At 47.2% G+C, this 24,773-nt stretch overlaps 1 protein-coding gene across 4 annotated transcripts in view; it reads left to right on the top strand.

The window, feature by feature from the left end:
• IHO1 (interactor of HORMAD1 1) overlaps positions 1-24,773 on the top strand; it is a 154,210-nt gene that overhangs the window by 97,834 nt on the left and 31,603 nt on the right. For all 4 annotated transcript variants that reach the window (XM_063941079.1, XM_063941077.1, XM_063941078.1 and 1 more), the window contains exons 3-7: positions 9,406-9,571; positions 16,110-16,270; positions 17,541-17,589; positions 18,220-18,307; positions 18,517-18,620. In XM_063941079.1, the coding sequence (XP_063797149.1) occupies positions 9,406-9,571; positions 16,110-16,270; positions 17,541-17,589; positions 18,220-18,307; positions 18,517-18,620 (568 nt within the window). The remainder of the gene's footprint in view (positions 1-9,405; positions 9,572-16,109; positions 16,271-17,540; positions 17,590-18,219; positions 18,308-18,516; positions 18,621-24,773) is intronic.

Below are 24,773 nucleotides of genomic sequence, written 5' to 3'. Positions count from 1 at the left end.
CAATTTGATATCTCAGGCAACTGCAGTTAAATCTACATATCTGCTGTCTGCTCTGCCACCTGCCAGGCGTCCCTATCCTGGACCCTCCCTGCAGTCCTTTCGGGTGGCCAGATTCAGAGGCAAAGCCAGAGGTGCCACCAATGCTGCTAGAGGATCTTGCGGTAAGTACCGTAAACCAGCTGCTGCCGGGCCTGCAGACCAGGCCTCAGGATCATCTTCCATGAAGCCCTCCGCATGACGGTTGGCCCGAGCAGCAAGGCGACTTTCAGGTAGGTGCTCATCCTTCAACACTTTGCCCACATATGGGCAGAGTCCTGCTGGGATCCTTGGGTGAGGGACCTTATATCCCAAGGATACCGACTGGAATTCCAAGAACTCCCTCCTCTCAGATTCTTCAGGTCAAGCTTACCAGCTTCACAGGAAGCAAGGGTTTCCTTACAGCAGGCAGTACAAAAACTGCTTTCTGCAGGAGTTACTGTTCCAGTGCCTCCTCAACAGCAAACAAAGGGGTTTTACTCAAGTCTTTGTGGTTCCGAACCCGGACGGCTCGGTACGGCCTAACTTGAACCTCAAATCTCTGAACCCTTATCTTCGGGTGTTCAGATTCAAGATAGAATCCCTAAGAGCAGTGATGTCGAATCTGGAGGGGGAGTTTCTGGTGTCCCAGGATATAAAGGACGCATACCTGCATATCCCACTTTGGCCCCCTCACCAGGCGTTCCTCAGGTTCGCGAATCTGGACCAACATTTCCAGTTTCAGGCATTACCCTTCAGTCTCTCCACAGCCCCAAGGGTTTTCACAAAGGTCATGGCGGAAATGATGCTACAGCTGCGCATGAGGGGTGTCCAAATAATTCCGTACCTGGACGATCTCCTGATAAAGGCGGTGTCCAGGAAACAGCTACTGCACATTATCGACTTGACTACCTGTGTGCTTACGGATCACGGATGGATACTCAATTTCCACGAATCTCACTTGGAACCATCTCAGAGAATTCAGTTCCTGTGGATGATCCTGGATACGGGATCTCAGAAGGTTTACCTTCCTATGGACAAGGCCTTCACTATTCAGTCTATGGTCCGGTCGGTGCTGAAACCTCGCGTGGTCTCTATTCACCTTTGCATCCGTTTGCTGGGCAAGATGGTGGCCTCCTACAAGGCGATACAGTATGGCAGGTTCCATGCACGACCGTTTCAACTGGATTTGTTGGACAAATGGTTGGGATCTCATCTGCACGTGCATCAGCTTATTACCCTATCACCGAAAGCACGCATATCCCTGCTATGGTGGCTACAAGTTCCCCAACTGGTGAAGGGTCTGAGTTTCAACATCTAGTCATGGACGCTGTTGACAACGGATGCCAGCCTCAGGGGTTGGGGGGCTGTGACTCGAGGTGCGCAGTTCCAAGGGACATGGTCCTTTCTGGAATCAGCTCTTCCAATCAACATCCTGGAACTCAGGGCAATTTACAATGCTCTAATACAGGCCTCGTCCCTACTTCGGAATCAGGCCATCCAGGTGCAGTCGGACAACGCCATGGCAGTGGCATACATCAACCGTCAGGGAGGAACAAGAAGCAAGGCCACAGTGCGAGAGGTGTCAAGAATACTTCTCTGGGCGTATGCCAACCCAGGGGCCATCTCCGCGGTGTACATTCCAGAAGTGGACAACTGGGAAGCGGACTTCCTAAGCAGGCACAACCTCTATCCAGGGGAATGGGGCCTCCACCCTCCGGTGTTTCAACAGCTAGTTCACTGGTGGGGTTGTCCACAGATAGACCTGATAGCTTCTCGGCTCAACAAGAAGCTCCGTCGTTACCGTTCCAGAACGAGGGACCCGCAAGCGGTGGACTCTCTGACGACGCTGTGGAATTACCACTTCGTTTACCTGTTTCCTCCGATTCTTCGAATCCCAAGAGTTCTCAAAAAAACTCAAAAGGGAAAGGGTTCAGGCAATTTTCATTGCCCCGGATTGGCCTAGACGGGCCTGGTATGCGGACCTCCTGACCCTGTTGTTGGAGGATCCCTGGCCTCTACCCTTTCTTCAACGGGACCGTTTGTCTATCCAGACTTACAGCGGCTACATTTGACGGCCTGGAAGTTGAGAGGGAAATTTTGACCGGGAAGGGTCTTCCCTCCAAGGTGGTTTCCACTATGGTTCAGGCCCGTAAGGTGGTTACCTCCGAACATTACCACCGTATTTGGAATAAATATGTCTCTTGGTGTGAGGGTTGAAAATGTTCTCCTGTGGAATTTCGTGTGGGCTGATTTTCTTCTATTCCTGCAAGCAGGAGTGGATAAGGGCCTAAGATTAGGCTCCATCAAGGTTCAGATTTCGTCTCTCTCCATCTTCTTCCAGAAACAATTTGCAGTACTTCCTGAAGTACAGACCTTTCTTAAGGGGGTGTTGCACATTCATCCACCCTTTGTTCCTCCCACGGCTCCGTGGGACCTAAATGTGGTTTTAACCTTTCTCCAGTCGGATTGGTTTGAACCCTTGCATAGAGTTGACTTAAAATACCTGATGTGGAAGACTGTTATGTTACTGGTCTTGGCTTCGGCTAGGCGTGTGTCGGAATTGAGGGCCCTGTCCTGTAAGTGCCCTTACTTGGTGTTTCACAAGGATAGGGCGGAGCTTAGAACTCGCCCACAGCTTTTGCTGAAAATGGTATCGGCCTTTCATATGAATTAACCTATTGTGGTTCTAGTCTTATCCGACATTTCAGTTGCTCCAAAGTCCCTGGATGTTGTACTGGCTTTGAGGATTTACACCAAAAGGATGGCTCGTCACAGGAATTCTGACTCGCTTTTCGTCCTTTATGATGCTCAGAAAATTGGTCGTCCTGCCTCCAAGCAGTCCATTGCTCGTTGGCTCAAATTGACTATCCAACAAGTCTATACATCGGCGGCTCTGCTGCTGACGAGTTCTGTTCAGGCCTTCTCCACGAGATCCGTGGGTTCTTCCTGGACGGCTGCCCGGGGTGTCTCGGCCTTACAGTTGTGCCGTGCAGCAACTTGGTCTGGTGTGAATACCTTTGTTAAGTTCTATAGGTTTGACACCTTGGCCAAGGATGACCTTCAGTTTGGTCAGGCGGTTTTGCAGGGGTCCCAGCACTCTCCCACCCGTACTGGGAGCTTTGGGATGTCCCCATGGTAATCTAGAATTCTCCAGTATCCACTAGGACGTAAGAGAAAATAGGAATTTAATACCTACCGGTAATTCCATTTCTCGTAGTCCGTAGTGGATACTGGGTGCCTGCCTCAGTGCTTCGTTTTCCTGCTTACCTGATTTTTTGTGTTATGGTAGGGTTTGCTGTTGCTTTCCCTGTTCCATGTTTGATTAGCGTTGCTATCCTTCTATAGTTAGCGTTGCTTTCCTCTGTTCTGGTTAGCACTGCTGTCATATTGTTGTGTGTTGGTTCGTTACCTCACCGCTTTATGTTATATCCTTCTCTCAAAGTAGGTCCGTCTCCTCGGGCACAGTTTCCTAGAGTCTGCTAGGAGGGACATAGAGGGGAGGAGCCAGCACACACTATAAGTTTCTTAAAGTTCCAGGCTCCAGTGGACCAGATCTATACCCCATGGTAATCTACTATTCCCCAGTATCCACTACGGACTACGAGAAAAGGAATTACTGGTAGGTATTAAATTCCTATTTCTCTGACGTCCTAGTGGATGCTGGGAACTCCGTAAGGACCATGGGGAATAGACAGGCTCCGCAGGAGACTGGGCACTCTAAAAGAAAGATTAGGTACTATCTGGTGTGCACTGGCTCCTCCCTCTATGCCCCTCCTCCAGACCTCAGTTAGAATCTGTGCCCGGCCAGAGCTGGGTGCTCCTAGTGGGCTCTCCTGAGCTTGCTAGAAAGAAAGTATTTGTTAGGTTTTTTATTTTCAGTGAGATCTGCTGGCAACAGACTCACTGCTACGTGGGACTGAGGGGAGAGAAGCAAACCTACCTGCGTGCAGCTAGCTTGTTCTTCTAAGGCTACTGGACACCATTAGCTCCAGAGGGTTCGAACACAGGGCCTGACCTCGATCGTCCGTTCCCGGAGCCGCGCCGCCGTCCCCCTTGCAGAGCCAGAAGACAGAAGAAGCGATGAAACCGGCGGCAGAAGACTCCTGTCTTCATTAAGGTAGCGCACAGCACTGCAGCTGTGCGCCATTGCTCCCACAGCACACCACACACTCCAGTCACTGTAGGGTGCAGGGCGCTGGGGGGGGGGGGGGGGCGTCCTGGGCAGCAATTTCAATACCTTTTGGCAAAAGAATACACATAATACAGTCAGTTAACTGTATATGTGTAAAAACCCCCGCCATTACTTTACAGAAAACGCGGGACAGAAGCCCGCCGCTGAGGGGGCGGGGCCTTCTTCCTCAGCACACCAGCGCCATTTTCCCTTCACAGCTCCGCTGGAAGCACGCTCCCCAGGCTCTCCCCTGCAGTATCCAGGTACAAGACGGGTTAAAAAGAGAGGGGGGGCACATAAATTTAGGCGCAAATCGATACAGACAAGCAGCTATTGGGAAAATCACTTATTAGCAGTGTAAATCCCTGTGTTATATAGCGCTGTGGTGTGTGCTGGCATACTCTCTGTCTCCCCAAAGAACTTTGTGGGGTCCTGTCCTCAGTCTGAGCATTCTCTGTGTGTGTGCGGTGTGTCGGTACGGCTGTGTCGACATGTTTGATGAGGAGGGTTACGTGGAGGCGGAGCAGAGGCAGATAAGTGTGGTGTCGCCCCCGACGGGGCCGACACCTGATTGGATGGATATGTGGAAGGTCTTAACCGACAGTGTCAACTCCTTACATAAAAGGTTCAATAACGCAGCAGCCTTGGGACAGCCGGGGTCTCAGCCCGCGCCAGCCCAGGCGACTCAGAAGCCGTCAGGGGCTCATAAACGCCCGCTAGCTCTGATGGTAGACACAGATGTCGACACGGAGTCTGACTCCAGTGTAGATGAGGATGAGACAAATGTACAGTCTACAAAAGCCATCCGATGCATGATTACTGCAATGAAAGATGTATTGCACATTTCTGATATTAACCCGGTTACCACCAAGAGGGGTATTATGTTTGGGGAGAAAAAGCAGCCAGTGACTTTTCCCCCATCTGATGAATTAAATGATTTGTGTGAAGAAGCGTGGAGTTCCCCTGATAAGAAACTAGTAATTTCTAAGAGGTTACTGATGGCGTACCCTTTCCCGCCAGCGGATAGGTTACGTTGGGAAACATCCCCTAGGGTGGACAAGGCGCTAACACGCTTATCTAAAAGGGTGGCACTGCCGTCTCAGGATACGGCCGCCCTAAAGGATCCTGCGGATAGAAAGCAGGAAGCTATCCTGAAGTCTGTGTATACACACTCTGGTACTCTACTGAGACCTGCTATTGCTTCAGCCTGGATGTGTAGTGCTGCAGCAGCATGGACTGATATCCTGTCAGGCAACATTGATTCCCTCGACAGGGATACTATTTTGCTAACCATAGAACATATAAAAGACGTCGTCTTATATATGCGGGATGCACAGAGGGACATTTGCCTGCTGGCATCTAGAATTAATGCAATGTCCATTTCTGCCAGGAGAGTATTATGGACTCGGCAGTGGACAGGTGATGCTGATTCTAAAAAACACATGGAGGTTTTGCCTTATAAGGGTGAGGAATTGTTTGGGGACGGTCTCTCGGACCTCGTATCCACAGCAACTGCTGGGAAGTCGACTTTTTTACCTCAGGTTCCCTCACAGCCTAAGAAAGCACCGTATTATCAAATGCAGTCCTTTCGGCCTCAGAAAGGCAAGCGGGTCAGAGGAGCATCCTTTCTGGCCAGAGGCAAGGGTAGAGGAAAGAAACTGCACCAGGCAGCCAGTTCCCAGGAACAAAAATCCTCCCCTGCTTCCACTAAGTCCACCGCATGACGTTGGGGCTCCACAGGCGGAGCCAGGTGCGGTGGGGGCGCGTCTCCGAAACTTCAGCAACCAGTGGGTTCGCTCACAAGTGGATCTCTGGGCTGTACAAATTGTATCTCAGGGATACAAGCTGGAGTTCGAGGCGACTCCCCCTCGCCGTTACCTCAAATCAGCCTTGTCAGCTGCTCCCAGGGAAAGGGAGGTAGTACTGGCGGCAATTCACAAGCTGTACCTCCAGCAGGTGATAATCAAGGTCCCCCTCCTTCAACAGGGCAGGGGTTACTATTCCATAATGTTTGTGGTACCGAAACCGGACGGTTCGGTGAGACCCATCCTGAATTTAAAATCCTTGAACACTTATATAAAGAAGTTCAAGTTCAAAATGGAATCGCTCAGGGCGGTTATTGCAAGCCTGGAAGAGGGGGATTTTATGGTGTCGCTGGACATCAAGGATGCTTACTTGCATGTCCCCATTTACCCACCTCACCAGGAATACCTCAGGTTTGTGGTACAAGACTGTCATTACCAATTCCAGACGTTGCCGTTTGGTCTCTCCACGGCACCGAGAATATTTACCAAGGTAATGGCCGAAATGATGATACTCCTTCGGAAGAAGGGAGTTATAATTATCCCGTACTTGGACGATCTCCTCATAAAGGCGAGGTCCAGAGAGCAGTTGTTGGTCAGCGTAGCACTCTCTCAGGAAGTGTTGCAACAGCACGGCTGGATTCTGAATATCCCAAAGTCGCAGCTGATTCCTGCGACGCGTCTGCTTTTCCTGGGCATGATTCTGGACACAGAACAGAAGAAGGTGTTTCTCCCGGTGGAGAAGGCCCAGGAATTGTCATCTCTGGTCAGGGACCTCCTGAAACCAAAACAGGTACAGGTGCATCACTGCACGCGAGTCCTGGGAAAGATGGTGGCTGCTTACGAAGCAATTCCCTTCGGCAGGTTCCATGCAAGGATCTTTCAGTGGGATCTGTTAGACAAATGGTCCGGATCGCATCTTCAGATGCATCGGTTGATCACCCTGTCCCCAAGGGCCAGGGTGTCTCTGCTGTGGTGGCTGCAGAGTGCTCATCTTCTCGAGGGCCGCAGGTTCGGCATACAGGACTGGGTCCTGGTGACCACGGATGCAAGCCTCCGAGGATGGGGGGCAGTCACTCAGGGAAGAAACTTCCAAGTACAGTGGTCAAGTCTGGAGACTTCACTACACATAAATATACTGGAACTAAGGGCCATTTACAACGCCCTGAGTCAAGCAGAGCCCCTGCTTCAAAACCAACCAGTGCTGATTCAGTCAGACAACATCACGGCGGTCGCCCATGTAAACCGCCAGGGCGGCACGAGAAGCAGGATGGCAATGGCAGAAGCCACAAGGATTCTTCGATGGGCGGAGAATCACGTGCTAGCACTGTCAGCAGTGTTCATTCCGGGAGTGGACAACTGGGAAGCAGACTTCCTCAGCAGGCACGACCTCCAGCCGGGAGAGTGGGGACTTCATCAAGAAGTCTTCACACAGATTGTAAATCGCTGGGAACTGCCACAGGTGGACATGATGGCGTCCCGTCTCAACAAAAAGCTAAAAATATATTGCGCCAGGTCAAGGGACCCTCAGGCGATAGCTGTGGACGCACTAGTGACACCGTGGGTGTACCAGCTGGTTTATGTGTTCCCTCCTCTTCCTCTCATACCCAAGGTACTGAGGATAGTAAGAAAGAGAGGAGTAAGAACTATACTCATCGTTCCGGATTGGCCAAGAAGAACTTGGTACCCAGAACTACAAGAAATGATCTCAGAGGACCCATGGCCTCTGCCTCTCAGACAGGACCTGTTACAACAGGGGCCCTGTCTGTTCCAAGACTTACCACGGCTGCGTTTGACGGCGTGGCGGTTGAACGCCGGATCCTAGCGGAAAAGGGCATTCCGGATGAAGTTATTCCTAAGCTGATAAAGGCTAGGAAAGACGTGACAGCAAAACATTATCACCGAATATGGCGAAAATATGTTGCTTGGTGTGAGGCCAGGAATGCCCCTGCAGAGGAATTCCAGCTGGGTCGATTCCTGCACTTCCTACAGTCAGGAGTGTCTATGGGCCTAAAATTAGGATCCATAAAGGTCCAGATTTCGTCCCTATCTATTTTCTTTCAAAAAGAACTGGCTTCACTGCCTGAAGTTCAGACGTTTGTTAAGGGAGTGCTGCATATTCAGCCCCCTTTTGTGCCTCCAGTGGCACCTTGGGATCTTAACGTTGTGTTGGATTTCCTGAAATCACACTGGTTTGAGCCACTTAAGACCGTGGAGCTAAAGTATCTCACGTGGAAGGTGGTCATGCTATTGGCCTTAGCTTCGGCTAGGCGTGTGTCAGAATTGGCGGCTTTGTCTTGTAAAAGCCCATATCTGATCTTCCATATGGACAGGGCAGAATTGAGGACTCGTCCCCAATTTCTCCCAAAGGTGGTATCAGCGTTTCATTTGAACCAACCTATTGTGGTGCCTGCGGCTACTCGGGACTTGGAGGATTCCAAGTTGCTGGACGTATTCCGGGCTTTGAAAATTTATGTTTCCAGGACGGCTGGAGTCAGAAAAACTGACTCGCTGTTTATCCTGCATGCACCCAACAAGCTGGGTGCTCCTGCTTCAAAGCAAACTATTGCTCGCTGGATCTGTAGCACGATTCAGCAGGCTCATTCTGCGGCTGGATTGCCGCATCCAAAATCGGTGAAGGCCCATTCCACAAGGAAGGTGGGATCTTCTTGGGCGGCTGCCCGAGAGGTCTCGGCTTTACAGCTTTGCCGAGCTGCTACTTGGTCGGGTTCAAACACATTTGCAAAATTCTACAAGTTTGATACCCTGGCTGAGGAGGACCTTGAGTTTGCCCATTCGGTGCTGCAGAGTCATCCGCACTCTCCCGCCCGTTTGGGAGCTTTGGTATAATCCCCATGGTCCTTACGGAGTTCCCAGCATCCACTAGGACGTCAGAGAAAATAAGAATTTACTCACCGGTAATTCTATTTCTCGTAGTCCGTAGTGGATGCTGGGCGCCCGTCCCAAGTGCGGACTCTCTGCAATACATGTATATAGTTATTGCTTCACTAAAGGGTTATTGTTATGAGCCATCCGTAAACGGAGGCTCAGTTATTGTTCATACTGTTAACTGGGTATGGTTATCACAAGTTGTACAGTGTGATTGGTGTGGCTGGTATGAGTCTTACCCTGGATTCTAAATCCTTTCCTTGTTGTGTCAGCTCTTCCGGGCACAGTTTCCCTAACTGAGGTCTGGAGGAGGGGCATAGAGGGAGGAGCCAGTGCACACCAGATAGTACCTAATCTTTCTTTTAGAGTGCCCAGTCTCCTGCGGAGCCCGTCTATTCCCCATGGTCCTTACTGAATTCCCAGTATCCACTACGGACTACGAGAAATAGAATTACCGGTGAGTAAATTCTTATTTTTTTCAACTTTATATGTACTACTCATATTTACCAATATTAATCATTATAGGACAAACAAGCCAACCCAGAATGCCGGCGTGAATGATCATGGAAGCCTGACAGACTCACAGTTCCTGTTCGGTTCACAGTTTTGCCCAGAGAGTTCTCAGTCTGGGTCCTTGGATTATAGCACACAGGGGAAATATCAAAAAACTGCAAAGCTGTCCTCGCAGGATGTAAGTGACATTGTTTATATATGTACATGCAATACGTGTTATTAGGCAGCAGTGTACAGTGTAGGCTTGAGCAGGCTTATATAGCGCTGGACTCTCAGCTCTCAGGCAGCAACCTGTGTCACATTATTTCTGCTAATCCTGCAATCCCTCACCAGTGTGATATCATGTGTCAGAGACAATGACCGATTCTCCTAAATGTTTACAAATGGCTGATACTGATGTTACTGTTTATTACTTATAATGGACTGGGAACAAATGCGACCTAATCTAATAAATTATATGATAACTCTGAGCGTAGTAATAAGTATTCTGATCTGTGCATATATTTATTAATAATAAGACAATTATTATTATTATTATTATTATTATTATTATATAAATAATGATGTTACTGTAACACCCATTATAAATAAAAGCAATATTTTTGTGCCTGTTCATAAAATATTAGTGGAGATCATAATCTCACCATGTTTATCCCTTCACTACAGACATTGCAGATCCCAATTTAATATGATAAAAGAATACGTGTCCACCAAAAACAGGCACATAGCGCCACCTGGAGTTTCCAGTGCAAATGACAAATGTAATACAGCAGAATAAAACTAAATGAAACTAAAGGTGGGTACACACTGGCCGATATATCGGCCGTTCCGTCGGCCAGTGTGCACAGGCGATATGTCTGTGAACTCCGTCGTTCACAGACATATCGCGTCAGCCCCGCAGCCCTGCCGACGGCCAATATATCTACCGATATATATTGGCGCATCGCTGTGTGTGTACTGGCGACCAGCCGGCCACCCGTACACATGCTCCGGCGGTGATTGACAGCTGAACTAGGCGGGCGTGTGTACACGCCCGCCCAGTTCATGACGTCAGTCCCCGACGGATCGGCCAGTGTGTATGCACAGCACACTGCCCGATCCGTCCATAGATTTATCTGCAGATCAGTTGATCGGCAGATATATCTATCAGTGTGTACCCACCTTTACTTAGTAGGAAAAAATTTTCTTTGAAGAAACAAATAACAATGTAGCTTTTATACTGTATAATAAATATCTGACTAGCGCGTGGATATAAGCTACTGCATTCTGACACATATTTCATGTGCAGCAGATCCCAGTTCTCACGATGGGATTCAGGTCCGGTTGTTAATGCGGCCGTTGTTCGTTACTTTGCGCAAGCACCGTGTACGGGTCTGTGATGTCAGTCGCACGACGGCATCAGACTGTCTTTGATTGACAGTCTGATGCTGTTAAGGGATGGAGAGTGGGCAGTGACATCCTCAGTTTCTCTTAATGGAGGTGTGTCGCCGCCGTTACGGGAGAGGGACGAGGCCAGGATCTCCGTCAGAGGATGGAGATTTCCTGGCCTCTTGGTAGGTCTTGCGGTGGCACTGGAGACTTGCAGTATGGCGGTTCAGCCAGGCATTCAGGCACTATGCAGATTCTGTAACTCTTCCCCTCTGCTCTCTCGTCTGTTTGGAAGCCAAAGTGAAGTGTTCACTCCATCTTAACATCAGTAGTAAAGTTCTTCACTTATTGAAGCGTGGGCATCTTATGCCCAGTTTGCAGTCTGAAGGCCAACTGCCACGGGTAGAGCCACAATTCCTGGCAGAACCTTCCTGGTCTAAATCTTTGATCCCAGCCTCATTCCAATTTCTCATAGCTAGCTGCATGTTCCAAAGAGGTGACAAAGTTTAGAAGTCTTCTGCTTCCTCTGCAAAATCCTTAAGGAATAATCCTGTTTATCTGAGCACCAGGCCATGGGCCATCTTTGTATTGGCTCCATGTGATGAACCAGCTAGTGATGTCAGTGCATGGGGCTCATAATTATTTCCTCTTCTTCAGAGAGGATTCTAGAGTCCATTGCTCCAGCTAGAACTAGGAAGCTCAAAAGTCTTTGGAGGGTACGAATGCTCCCCCCAGTCTTTCAATGTTGTCAGGGCTCTAGGGACCTCATATTATATATATAGGTGCATTTGCAGCTGAAACTGCCCTTTGCAGCAGCTGCTACTGTGTCTTTATGCTAACGCCGCAGCCGATAGGCTTACTACTACCACACCCACTGGCTGCAGCGCTAATACGCTGCTCTTCCCATTAAGATGCACTATCTCTTGCACTATTGGAGATTGCACCAGCCCTATGGAGGTGTAGAATCTCCATTTGATCATGGCTGCCGGTGTCAGTGCAACTGCTTCTCTAAACGCAGTCGCAGACCACCATATGCCCACGTCTGGCTAGCCAACTCCCCCAGTTACTACCCGGAAACGCCCAACTACCTTGCATGTATTTGGATACAATTCTGATCTGCGTCTTTGTGTTGTAACCATTGGTACGCATGGTCGGCGCAACTTGGACTCCTGCGCAGACTGAAAACATTGGTCACTTGCATCCAATGTCGGCCGCTTCTGAATCAGGCCCATGATCTTTTGGTGATTTTGAATGCCCATAAAAAGGGTTACCTGTGTCTAAGCAACTATTGTTGGATAGATTTCAGTAATTTGATAGGTTGACATTCTACCAGATACTGTAGGTGACCGCTTCCTGGCTGACATTTTACCAGATGCTGTAGGTGACCGCTTCCTGGCTGACATTCTACCAGATACTGTAGGTGACCGCTTCCTGGCTGACATTTTACCAGATGCTGTAGGTGACCGCTTCCTGGCTGACATTTTACCAGATACTGTAGGTGACCGCTTCCTGGCTGACATTCTACCAGATACTGTAGGTGACCGCTTCCTGGCTGACATTCTACCAGATACTGTAGGTGACCGCTTCCTGGCTGACATTTTACCAGATGCTGTAGGTGACCGCTTCCTGGCTGACATTCTACCAGATACTGTAGGTGACCGCTTCCTGGCTGACATTCTACCAGATACTGTAGGTGACGCTTCCTGGCTGAAATTCTACCAGATACTGTAGGTGACCGCTTCCTGGCTGACATTCTACCAGATACTGTAGGTGACGCTTCCTGGCTGAAATTCTACCAGATACTGTAGGTGACCGCTTCCTGGCTGACATTCTACCAGATACTGTAGGTGACCGCTTCCTGGCTGACATTCTACCAGATACTGTAGGTGACCGCTTCCTGGCTGACATTCTACCAGATACTGTAGGTGACCGCTTCCTGGCTGACATTCTACCAGAAACCACCAGATACTGTAGGTGACCGCTTCCTGGCTGACATTCTACCTGATACTGTAGGTGACCGCTTCCTGGCTGACATTCTACCAGAAACCACCAGATACTGTAGGTGACCGCTTCCTGGCCTACATTCTACCTGATACTGTAGGTGACCGCTTCCTGGCTGACATTCTACCTGATACTGTAGGTGACCGCTTCCTGGCTGACATTCTACCTGATACTGTAGGTGACCGCTTCCTGGCTGACATTCTACCAGATACTGTAGGTGACTGCTTCCTGGCTGACATTGTACCAGATACTGTAGGTGACCGCTTCCTGGCTGACATTCTACCAGATACTGTAGGTGACGCTTCCTGGCTGACATTCTACCAGATACTGTAGGTGACCGCTTCCTGGCTGACATTCTACGAGATACTGTAGGTGACCGCTTCCTGGCTGACATTGTACCAGATACTGTAGGTGACCGCTTCCTGGCTGACATTCTACCAGATACTGTAGGTGATCGCTTCCAGGCTGACATTCTACCAGATACTGTAGGTGACCGCTTCCTGGCTGACATTCTACCAGATACTGTAGGTGACCGCTTCCAGGCTGACATTCTACCAGATACTGTAGGTGATCGCTTCCTGGCTGACATTCTACCAGATACTGTAGGTGACCGCTTCCTGGCTGACATTCTACCAGATACTGTAGGTGACCGCTTCCTGGCTGCCATTCTACAAGATACTGTAGGTGACCGCTTCCTGGCTGACATTGTACCAGATACTGTAGGTGACCGCTTCCTGGCTGACATTCTACCAGATGCTGTAGGTGACTGCTTCCTGGCTGACATTCTACCAGATGCTGTAGGTGACCGCTTCCTGGCTGACATTGTACCAGATACTGTAGGTGACCGCTTCCTGGCTGACATTCTACCAGATACTGTAGGTGATCGCTTCCTGGCTGACATTCTACCAGATACTGTAGGTGACCGCTTCCTGGCTGACATTCTACCAGATACTGTAGGTGACCGCTTCCAGGCTGACATTCTACCAGATACTGTAGGTGATCGCTTCCTGGCTGACATTCTACCAGATACTGTAGGTGACCGCTTCCTGGCTGACATTCTACCAGATACTGTAGGTGACCGCTTCCTGGCTGCCATTCTACAAGATACTGTAGGTGACCGCTTCCTGGCTGACATTGTACCAGATACTGTAGGTGACCGCTTCCTGGCTGACATTCTACCAGATGCTGTAGGTGACTGCTTCCTGGCTGACATTCTACCAGATGCTGTAGGTGACCGCTTCCTGGCTGACATTGTACCAGATGCTGTAGGTGACCGCTTCCTGGCTGACATTGTACCAGATACTGTAGGTGACCGCTTCCTGGCTGACATTCTACCAGATACTGTAGGTGACCGCTTCCTGGCCAGTGCAGCACAGTGCTTTGGCTGAACAGCTGTATCAGGCAGCAATGTGGTCCTCTGTCCATATGTTTACAACGTTTTACAGATTCAGTATGTTTGTGTCAAAAGAATATAGTTTTGGTCAAAAGGTTTTGAGTATACCCAGCAATAGATCAGCTCTGGAGCAGTCCAAGGTTTCAGTGTTTCAGTGTCCCCTAGTGGCTAAAAAATATAATGGTATTTTTATAATTACAGTAAGTCTTTCTCTCTTAGGGTAGTATTTATCAAAGCTCGGAGAGAGATAACGTTGTGTGAGATAATGTACCAGCCCATTAGCTTCTGCCTTACAATGTACAGACTTGGAGGACATGTACTAAGCAGTGATAAAAGTGGAGACGTGAGCCAGTGGAGAAGCTACCCATGGCAACCAATCAGCCGTTCTGTATACTTTTATGCTATGCAAATTATAAATGTTACATCAATGCTGATTGGTTGCCATGGGCAACTTCTCCACTGGCTCACTTCTCCACTTTTATCACTGCTTAGTACATGTCCACTAAGGTGGTCTATGTACTAAGCCTTGGAGATAGATAAGGTGGACAGAGATAAAGCACCAACCAACCATCTGTTATCATTTCAAACACAGCCTGCAACATGACAGTTAGGACCTGACTGACTGGTGCTTTATCTCCGTCCACTTTATTTCTCTCCAAGGCTTAGTAAATACACACCTGAGGGGTCTATTTACTAAGCCTTGGATGGAGATAAAGTGGACGAAGAAAAAGTACCAGCCAATCAGCTCCTAAATACCATGTCAAAGGCTGGGTTTGAAAAATGACCGTAAAGGGGGGTACACACCTAGAGATGTGTGCTGAGCAATCTAGCACAGACCGCTCAGCACACATCTCTCCCACCGCTCAGCACAGCGCGATGTGCTGAGCGAGGGGGGGGGGGGCGCTCACTTCACACAACGGTGAAATGAGCGACCCGCTAGATTGAGCCTGCATGCAGGCTCAATCTAGCATCGGCGATAGCGATGCGCGGGGCCGCGCATCGCTATCACTGGGGGGCATACACACGGCAGATCCCTGCTTAAAATCTAAGCAATCTAGTCAGATTGCTTAGACTTTAATCACGGATCTCTCAGTTTGTACCCCCCTTTAGTCTGAAAAACAACAGGAACTGATTGGTTGGTACTTTGTATTTCACAATTTCTCGCTCAATAGGGGGTAATTCCAAGTTGATCGCAGCAGGAATATTTTCAGCAGTTGGGCAAAACCATGTGCACTGCAGGGGAGGCAGATGTAACATGTGCAGGGAGAGTTAGATTTGGGTGGGTTATTTTGTTTCTGTGCAGGGTAAATACTGGCTGCTTTATTTTTACACTGCAATTTAGATTTCAGATTGAACGCGCCACACCCAAATCTAACTCTCTCTGCACATGTTATATCTGCCTCCCCTGCAGTGCACATGGTTTTGCCCAACTGCTAACAAAAATCCTGCTGCGATCAACTTGGAATTACCCCCAATGCTTTCATAAATACCCCCCCTTAGTCCTTTGGGGGTGCTGGGCACCCACCACTTTTATACTTTAATATTCCATTTATATTCCAACGCTGTTTTATCTTTCACTCTGTTTTGTCTTGTGGTGAATTTTTGTTTTAGAAAAAATAAATTGCTCCCTCACAGGTGAGAATGTAAATAGGGGAGGAGTTACATCATTTGCATCGAAATCTAAAGTGAGATTTAAAATGCCTGGCTGAACCATTATACCCCAATACCCCAAGGGTTCAGTGTCTCGCAGAGCTTTCAGAGAAAATAATTTAACATACAGTATGTAGAACAATCAGGTCATTGGCTTTATACAACCAGAAATAAAGATTTTTTGTGATGCATATACACCAACTGCAAAACTAACCATCTTAAAAACGAAATATAAGCAATTACTTAATGTTCTATTACATCTCAATACATTTATTCATTTAATAACCTTATGTTTGTGCATCAGAGTAATCCTAGCATATACCAGAAATACCAGGCGAAACCTCCCCTGTACAATATTGACTGCAAAGAAAGGGGCACATTTCAGTCATTTGGATCATCAAAAGCCAAAGACATCATGGAGCAATTTGAAGAAAGCAAGAGAAAAACAAAAGAGAAACAAGATAGGTATGTTTAAACAAGATGCATTGTTTACGGTATCTTTAGTGTATTGCATTTATGTTATTGCTGTTTTCTTGCTATTAATTGTGTTTGGTAATTACAGGGCACACACTGTAAAACAGAAGGTGGTGCCTTTTTCTCATACATCCAGCTGGGAATGCTGCAATCATAGGGGTATACAGGTGCAGGAAGGAGCCTGGGCACTCACAGACCTCCCTCTCTACAGAAGTGACAGAGGTCCCTGTAGCTGGGTGTACTATGGCAGCTTTAAAATGCTTATGTTATATTATTGCTCTGTTTCTTTACTTGTATCTTCAGCGTAGTACACAGTGGGGCTGATTCTGAGTCACACTCTGCTATGACCGCTTTAGCGTCCTTTGCTGTAGTCGCATCTGCAACTATATGCTATTGCTAGGACTGACACTTCCACTGTCAGCGCTGTAATACTGGCACTAAGTGATTCTTTAGATGCATCCACCAGATGTACCACGGCAGGTGCAGATTCTCCGGCAATGGCTTTCATTCCGAGTTGTTCGCTCGCAAGCTGCTTTTAGCAGCTTTGCACACGCTAAGCCGCCGCCTACTGGGAGTGAATCTTAGCTTATCAAAGTTGCGAACGAAAGATTAGCAAAATTGCGAATAGACACTTCTTAGCAGTTTCTGAGTAGCTCCACACTTACTCGGCATCTGCGATCAGTTCAGTGCTTGTCGTTCCTGGTTTGACGTCACAAACACACCCAGCGTTCGCCCAGACACTCCTCCGTTTCTCCGGCCACTCACGCGTTTTTCCCAGAAACGGTAGCGTTTTTTCACACACACACACACCCATAAAACGTCCAGTTTCCGCCCAGAAACACCCACTTCCTGTCAATCACATTACGATCATCAGAACGAAGAAAAAACCTTGTAATGCCGTGAGTAAATTACCTAACTGCATAGCAAATTTACTTGGCGCAGTCGCACTGCGGACATTGCGCATGCGCAATAGCGACTAATCACTCCATTGCGAGAAAAAAATAACGAGCGAACAACTCGGAATGACCCCCATTGTACGGCCTGCAATGAGCGGTTAAAGCGCCCAAGTTCGCAACCAGTTTAGCGCCACCTCACTGTCACTGCCAGGAATGCCCAATACATTTTCAAAACCTTTCCGAGACAATGTATCTCCCATGCACCTCAATCACAACTTTAGGGTATATTTACTAAAGTGCAGATTTTTAGAGGTGGAGATGTTGGCCTTAACAACCAATAACAATGTATAACTTCTTTTAATCAGTGAACAGTTAAACCAGTTGATCTGCAACATTCAAGTAACCTTGCAGGATGTAAGTACATTATTATTTATTAATATTTTATATATGGATAAATGGTGTTACATTGTCTAAAACGTGTCTTTAGCTGGGTACACACTAGATGATATCATGGACGACGTGTCTTTTACTGTTACATTGTTCACGTTATCATCTAGTACAGGCCTAGCCAACCTATGGCTCTCCAGCTGTTGTGAAACTACAAGTCCCATCATGCTCTGCCACACTTTTGCTATTGGGGAATGCTAAAACTGTAACAAGGCATGCTGGGATGTGTAGTTTCACAACAGCTGGAGAGCCACAGGTTGGCCAGACCTGGTCTAGTGTGTATGCACTATGTTGCTGACGATGCACGCTCCCACGCGACGTCAGCAACATTGTCCGTTGGCCGTGCATTGCCAGCGAGGGCCATACTGCTCAATGCCCCCACTAGTAATTCCCCCCAATCCCCTTCCCCGGCCTTCGCTTGTTGCTGGCGGAATCGGCAAGGATGTTTGCACTTACTGATACCCGCCCCGCCACTTGGTACCGTTGCTAACGATATTGCCGGGTACACACACATCATCCAGTGTATACCCGGCATTACAAATATTAGTATTATTTGTGAGAATATTTATATTTTTGGTATTTATTTATTTTTGATAGTTGAAAATGACATTTTGCCATATTGAGGAAAATACAGATGTAAGATTCAAGTCAATATTGGATTCAATTGATGCAGTTTCTAAAGAATGTGAGTATTTGAGCAAGTATATTTTAACCGGCTATTTAAGCTTTGATCTCTGAAATATTATAAAAAATACATCCTGTTTTCAAATTCAAATATTATACCATGATATAAACTACAATTTACAAATAGGTTAAAAACAAACAAAGTCTATAAATGTTAAATAAAATATATACATAAAAAAACTGACATTGATTACCTGTATTTTTTTCCAGTGCAGGAAAATATTCTTTCTTATCGTGAATCAATAGTTAAAGAAATTTCATCAAAATCTGATATGGAACAAGCATTGTTGGACTTAGAGAAGAAGATTCTTTTGGCAAGTTTAAAACTGAATATATATTACAACATACAGCTGCTATATAATAATGTTGTAGAAAAAAAGTAAAGGTCTACCAAATGTGTGTCCGGTTAGTTTCTAAAAAGACAGTATACAGCAACCATTATGACTCCATTAATTTACTACTGTAGAACTCATATCTGACAGATCCGGATTTATGCAAGATCAAACAGCATTGGAGCTTGTGCTCTAGCTTCACTGGATCTTGCAGTATCCATAAAGCCTCTTATCCAATGGCGTTTGTTACTGACGTCTTTAACACTACTACAAGGCTGTGTATGAACTGAAGGTGCAAGGACCTTTAAAATAATGTTTAGCCTTCTAAATACCTCTTTTCATCCAAGATGCGTTAAGCATTACTTGTACTATATTGTGTTAACCCATGTACCGTATGTATTTCATGTGCAATGTCTAATTCTTAATTGTTGCCAGGTGAACTTGCACACATTGCTAATCTTGTGTATAAATGCCTTTAGTTTATGTATGGTAATTTCTCATACGTCCTAGAGGATGCTGGGGACACCATAAGAACCATGGGGTATAGACGGGATCCGCAGGAGACATGGGCACTTTAAGACTTTGAAAGGGGTGTGAACTGGCTCCTCCCTCTATGCCCCTCCTCCAGACTCCAGTTTAGAATCTGTGCCCAGGCAGACTGGATGCACACTGAGGAGCTCTACTGAGTTTCTCGGAAAATACTTTATGTTAGGTTTTATATGTTCAGGGAGCACTGCTGGCAACAGTCTCCCTGCATCGTGGGACTGAGGGGAGAGAAGTCAGACCTACTTCTAGTGAGTTTAAAGGCCCTGCTTCTTGTCTACAGGACACCATTAGCTCCTGAAGGTTTAGAACACTAGGTACGCCTAGGGGTTCACTCCCAGAGCCCGCTGTCACCCCCCTTGCAGAGCCAGAAGTCAGAAGACAGGTGAGTAGAAGACGATATACGACTTCAGTGACGGCTTCTGAGGTACCGCACAGCGATCGCGCTGCGCGCCATGCTCCCACACACAGCGGCACTACAGGGTGCAGGGCGCAGGGTGGGGGTGGGGGGGGGGCATGGGCAGCATAAAAATCCTCTTTTCAGGCTGCCAAAGTGAAATTTGAGTGCCATGGCACTAAATTCTTACCGAGACAAAATGTGTCGGGATGGTCTTAACTGGCGCTGAGCTGCTTAGGTGTAACAGATTTCTAAATAAATGTCGCCACATTTAAAACAAGAAATAGAAAACCAGCAATTTGAAACACTGTCAAACACCACTAGCGCTAAGATAAAATATCACCATAACATCCCTTTAGGGCTGAGTGACGAATCCTTTTCCTCTCAGGTGTGTCTCCCGTTCAAGTAGACAATATCGGATTCTCAGATGTGGATGTCATAAAAAAGATAAAATAAACAACCAATGTGTAGTATGTAATATCACAGCCTAATAGTATACATGTGATGTCTTAAGGTGGGTGAAGTAGATTCAGAGCGTACCCCACTCACACTGAAAGTGGAAATTTCAAACGTATCAAGGTTTCTTTTATGGCAGTATCCTTCATTTATTCATATAGCAACCGGTGTATCAAGGAATAGGGTCACACTCAGACTTAATTGTGATAAAACTCTTGTAGCAGATAGAGATGAGCGGGTTCGGTTTCTTTGAATCCGAACCCGCACGAACTTCACTTTTTTTTTCACGGGTCCGAGCGACTCGGATCTTCCCGCCTTGCTCGGTTAACCCGAGCGCGCCCGAACGTCATCATGACGCTGTCGGATTCTCGCGAGACTCGGATTCTATATAAGGAGCCGCGCGTCGCCGCCATTTTCACACGTGCATTGAGATTGATAGGGAGAGGACGTGGCTGGCGTCCTCTCCATTAGAATAGATTAGAAGAGAGAGAGAGAGAGAGAGATTGTGCAGACAGAGTTTACCACAGTGACCAGTGCAGTTGTTGTTAAGTTAACTTTTATTTAATATATCCGTTCTCTGCTATATCCGTTCTCTGCCTGAAAAAAACGATACACAGCAGTCACACAGTGTGACTCAGTCTGTGTGCACTCAGCTCAGCCCAGTGTGCTGCACATCAATGTATAAAAGCTTATAATAATTGTGGGGGAGACTGGGGAGCACTGCAGGTTGTTATAGCAGGAGCCAGGAGTACATAATATTATATTAATTTAAAATTAAACAGTGCACACTTTTGCTGCAGGAGTGCCACTGCCAGTGTGACTAGTGGTGACCAGTGCCTGACCACCAGTATAGTAGTATATTGTTGTATACTATCTCTTTATCAACCAGTCTATATTAGCAGCAGACACAGTACAGTGCGGTAGTTCACGGCTGTGGCTACCTCTGTGTCGGCAGTCGGCACTCGGCAGGCAGTCCGTCCATCCATAATTGTATAATTATATACCACCTAACCGTGGTATTTTTTTTCTTTCTTTATACCGTCGTCATAGTCATACTAGTTGTTACGAGTATACTACTATCTCTTTATCAACCAGTGTACAGTGCGGTAGTTCACGGCTGTGGCTACCTCTGTGTCGGCAGTCGGCAGGCAGTCCGTCCATCCATAATTGTATTATTATAATATATACCACCTAACCGTGGTTTTTTTTTCATTCTTTATACCGTCATAGTGTCATACTAGTTGTTACGAGTATACTACTATCTCTTTATCAACCAGTGTACAGTGCGGTAGTTCACGGCTGTGGCTACCTCTGTGTCGGCAGTTGGCAGGCAGTCCGTCCATCCATAATTGTATTATAATATATACCACCTAACCGTGGGTTTTTTTTCATTCTTTATACCGTCATAGTGTCATACTAGTTGTTACGAGTATACTACTATCTCTTTATCAACCAGTGTACAGTGCGGTAGTTCACGGCTGTGGCTACCTCTGTGTCGGCAGTCGGCAGGCAGTCCGTCCATCCATAATTGTATTATAATATATACCACCTAACCGTGTTTTTTTTTTCATTCTTTATACCGTCATAGTCAGTCATACTAGTTGTTACGAGTATACTACTATCTCTTTATCAACCAGTGTACAGTGCGGAAGTTCACGGCTGTGGCTACCTCTGTGTCGGCAGTCGGCAGGCAGTCCGTCCATCCATAATTGTATTATAATATATACCACCTAACCGTGGTTTTTTTTTCATTCTTTATACCGTCATAGTCAGTCATACTAGTTGTTACGAGTATACTACTATCTCTTTATCAACCAGTGTACAGTGCGGTAGTTCACGGCTGTGGCTACCTCTGTGTCGGAACTCGGCAGGCAGTCCGTCCATCCATAATTGTATTATTATAATATATACCACCTAACCGTGGTTTTTTTTTCATTCTTTATACCGTCATAGTCAGTCATACTAGTTGTTACGAGTATACTACTATCTCTTTATCAACCAGTGTACAGTGCGGTAGTTCACGGCTGTGGCTACCTCTGTGTCGGCAGTCGGCAGGCAGTCCGTCCATCCATAATTGTATTATAATATATACCACCTAACCGTGGTTTTTTTTTCATTCTTTATACCGTCATAGTCAGTCATACTAGTTGTTACGAGTATACTACTATCTCTTTATCAACCAGTGTACAGTGCGGTAGTTCACGGCTGTGGCTACCTCTGTGTCGGAACTCGGCAGGCAGTCCGTCCATCCATAATTGTATTACAATATATACCACCTAACCGTGGTTTTTTTTCATTCTTTATACCGTCATAGTCAGTCATACTAGTTGTTACGAGTATACTACTATCTCTTTATCAACCAGTGTACAGTGCGGTAGTTCACGGCTGTGGCTACCTCTGTGTCGGCAGTCGGCAGGCAGTCCGTCCATCCATAATTGTATTATAATATATACCACCTAACCGTGGTTTTTTTTTCATTCTTTATACCGTCATAGTCAGTCATACTAGTTGTTACGAGTATACTACTATCTCTTTATCAACCAGTGTACAGTGCGGTAGTTCACGGCTGTGGCTACCTCTGTGTCGGCACTCGGCAGGCAGTCCGTCCATCCATAATTGTATTACAATATATACCACCTAACCGTGGTTTTTTTATACCACCTAACCGTGGCAGTCCGTCCATAATTGTATACTAGTATCCAATCCATCCATCTCCATTGTTTACCTGAGGTGCCTTTTAGTTCTGCCTATAAAATATGGAGAACAAAAAAGTTGAGGTTCCAAAATTAGGGAAAGATCAAGATCCACTTCCACCTCGTGCTGAAGCTGCTGCCACTAGTCATGGCCGAGACGATGAAATGCCAGCAACGTCGTCTGCCAAGGCCGATGCCCAATGTCATAGTACAGAGCATGTCAAATCCAAAACACCAAATATCAGAAAAAAAAGGACTCCAAAACCTAAAATAAAATTGTCGGAGGAGAAGCGTAAACTTGCCAATATGCCATTTACCACACGGAGTGGCAAGGAACGGCTGAGGCCCTGGCCTATGTTCATGGCTAGTGGTTCAGCTTCACATGAGGATGGAAGCACTCAGCCTCTCGCTAGAAAACTGAAAAGACTCAAGCTGGCAAAAGCACCGCAAAGAACTGTGCGTTCTTTGAAATCCCAAATCCACAAGGAGAGTCCAATTGTGTCGGTTGCGATGCCTGACCTTCCCAACACTGGACGTGAAGAGCATGCGCCTTCCACTATTTGCATGCCCCCTGCAAGTGCTGGAAGGAGCACCCGCAGTCCAGTTCCTGATAGTCAGATTGAAGATGTCAGTGTTGAAGTACACCAGGATGAGGAGGATATGGGTGTTGCTGGCGCTGGGGAGGAAATTGACCAGAAGGATTCTGATGGTGAGGTGGTTTGTTTAAGTCAGGCACCCGGGGAGACACCTGTTGTCCGTGGGAGGAATATGGCCGTTGACATGCCAGGTGAAAATACCAAAAAAATCAGCTCTTCGGTGTGGAGGTATTTCACCAGAAATGCGGACAACAGGTGTCAAGCCGTGTGTTCCCTTTGTCAAGCTGTAATAAGTAGGGGTAAGGACGTTAACCACCTCGGAACATCCTCCCTTATACGTCACCTGCAGCGCATTCATAATAAGTCAGTGACAAGTTCAAAAACTTTGGGTGACAGCGGAAGCAGTCCACTGACCAGTAAATCCCTTCCTCTTGTAACCAAGCTCACGCAAACCACCCCACCAACTCCCTCAGTGTCAATTTCCTCCTTCCCCAGGAATGCCAATAGTCCTGCAGGCCATGTCACTGGCAAGTCTGACGAGTCCTCTCCTGCCTGGGATTCCTCCGATGCATCCTTGCGTGTAACGCCTACTGCTGCTGGCGCTGCTGTTGTTGCCGCTGGGAGTCGATGGTCATCCCAGAGGGGAAGTCGTAAGCCCACTTGTACTACTTCCAGTAAGCAATTGACTGTTCAACAGTCCTTTGCGAGGAAGATGAAATATCACAGCAGTCATCCTACTGCAAAGCGGATAACTGAGTCCTTGACAACTATGTTGGTGTTAGACGTGCGTCCGGTATCCGCCGTTAGTTCACAGGGAACTAGACAATTTATTGAGGCAGTGTGCCCCCGTTACCAAATACCATCTAGGTTCCACTTCTCTAGGCAGGCGATACCGAGAATGTACACGGACGTCAGAAAAAGACTCACCAGTGTCCTAAAAAATGCAGTTGTACCCAATGTCCACTTAACCACGGACATGTGGACAAGTGGAGCAGGGCAGGGTCAGGACTATATGACTGTGACAGCCCACTGGGTAGATGTATGGACTCCCGCCGCAAGAACAGCAGCGGCGGCACCAGTAGCAGCATCTCGCAAACGCCAACTCTTTCCTAGGCAGGCTACGCTTTGTATCACCGCTTTCCAGAATACGCACACAGCTGAAAACCTCTTACGGCAACTGAGGAAGATCATCGCGGAATGGCTTACCCCAATTGGACTCTCCTGTGGATTTGTGGCATCGGACAACGCCAGCAATATTGTGTGTGCATTAAATATGGGCAAATTCCAGCACGTCCCATGTTTTGCACATACCTTGAATTTGGTGGTGCAGAATTTTTTAAAAAACGACAGGGGCGTGCAAGAGATGCTGTCGGTGGCCAGAAAAATTGCGGGACACTTTCGGCGTACAGGCACCACGTACAGAAGACTGGAGTACCACCAAAAACTACTG

This window comes from Pseudophryne corroboree, chromosome 9, assembly GCF_028390025.1.
Source record: "Pseudophryne corroboree isolate aPseCor3 chromosome 9, aPseCor3.hap2, whole genome shotgun sequence".
Classification (NCBI taxonomy): domain Eukaryota; kingdom Metazoa; phylum Chordata; class Amphibia; order Anura; family Myobatrachidae; genus Pseudophryne; species Pseudophryne corroboree.
Note: the sequence above shows the minus strand (reverse complement) of the source record. Positions and strands in the feature narration are given on the sequence as shown.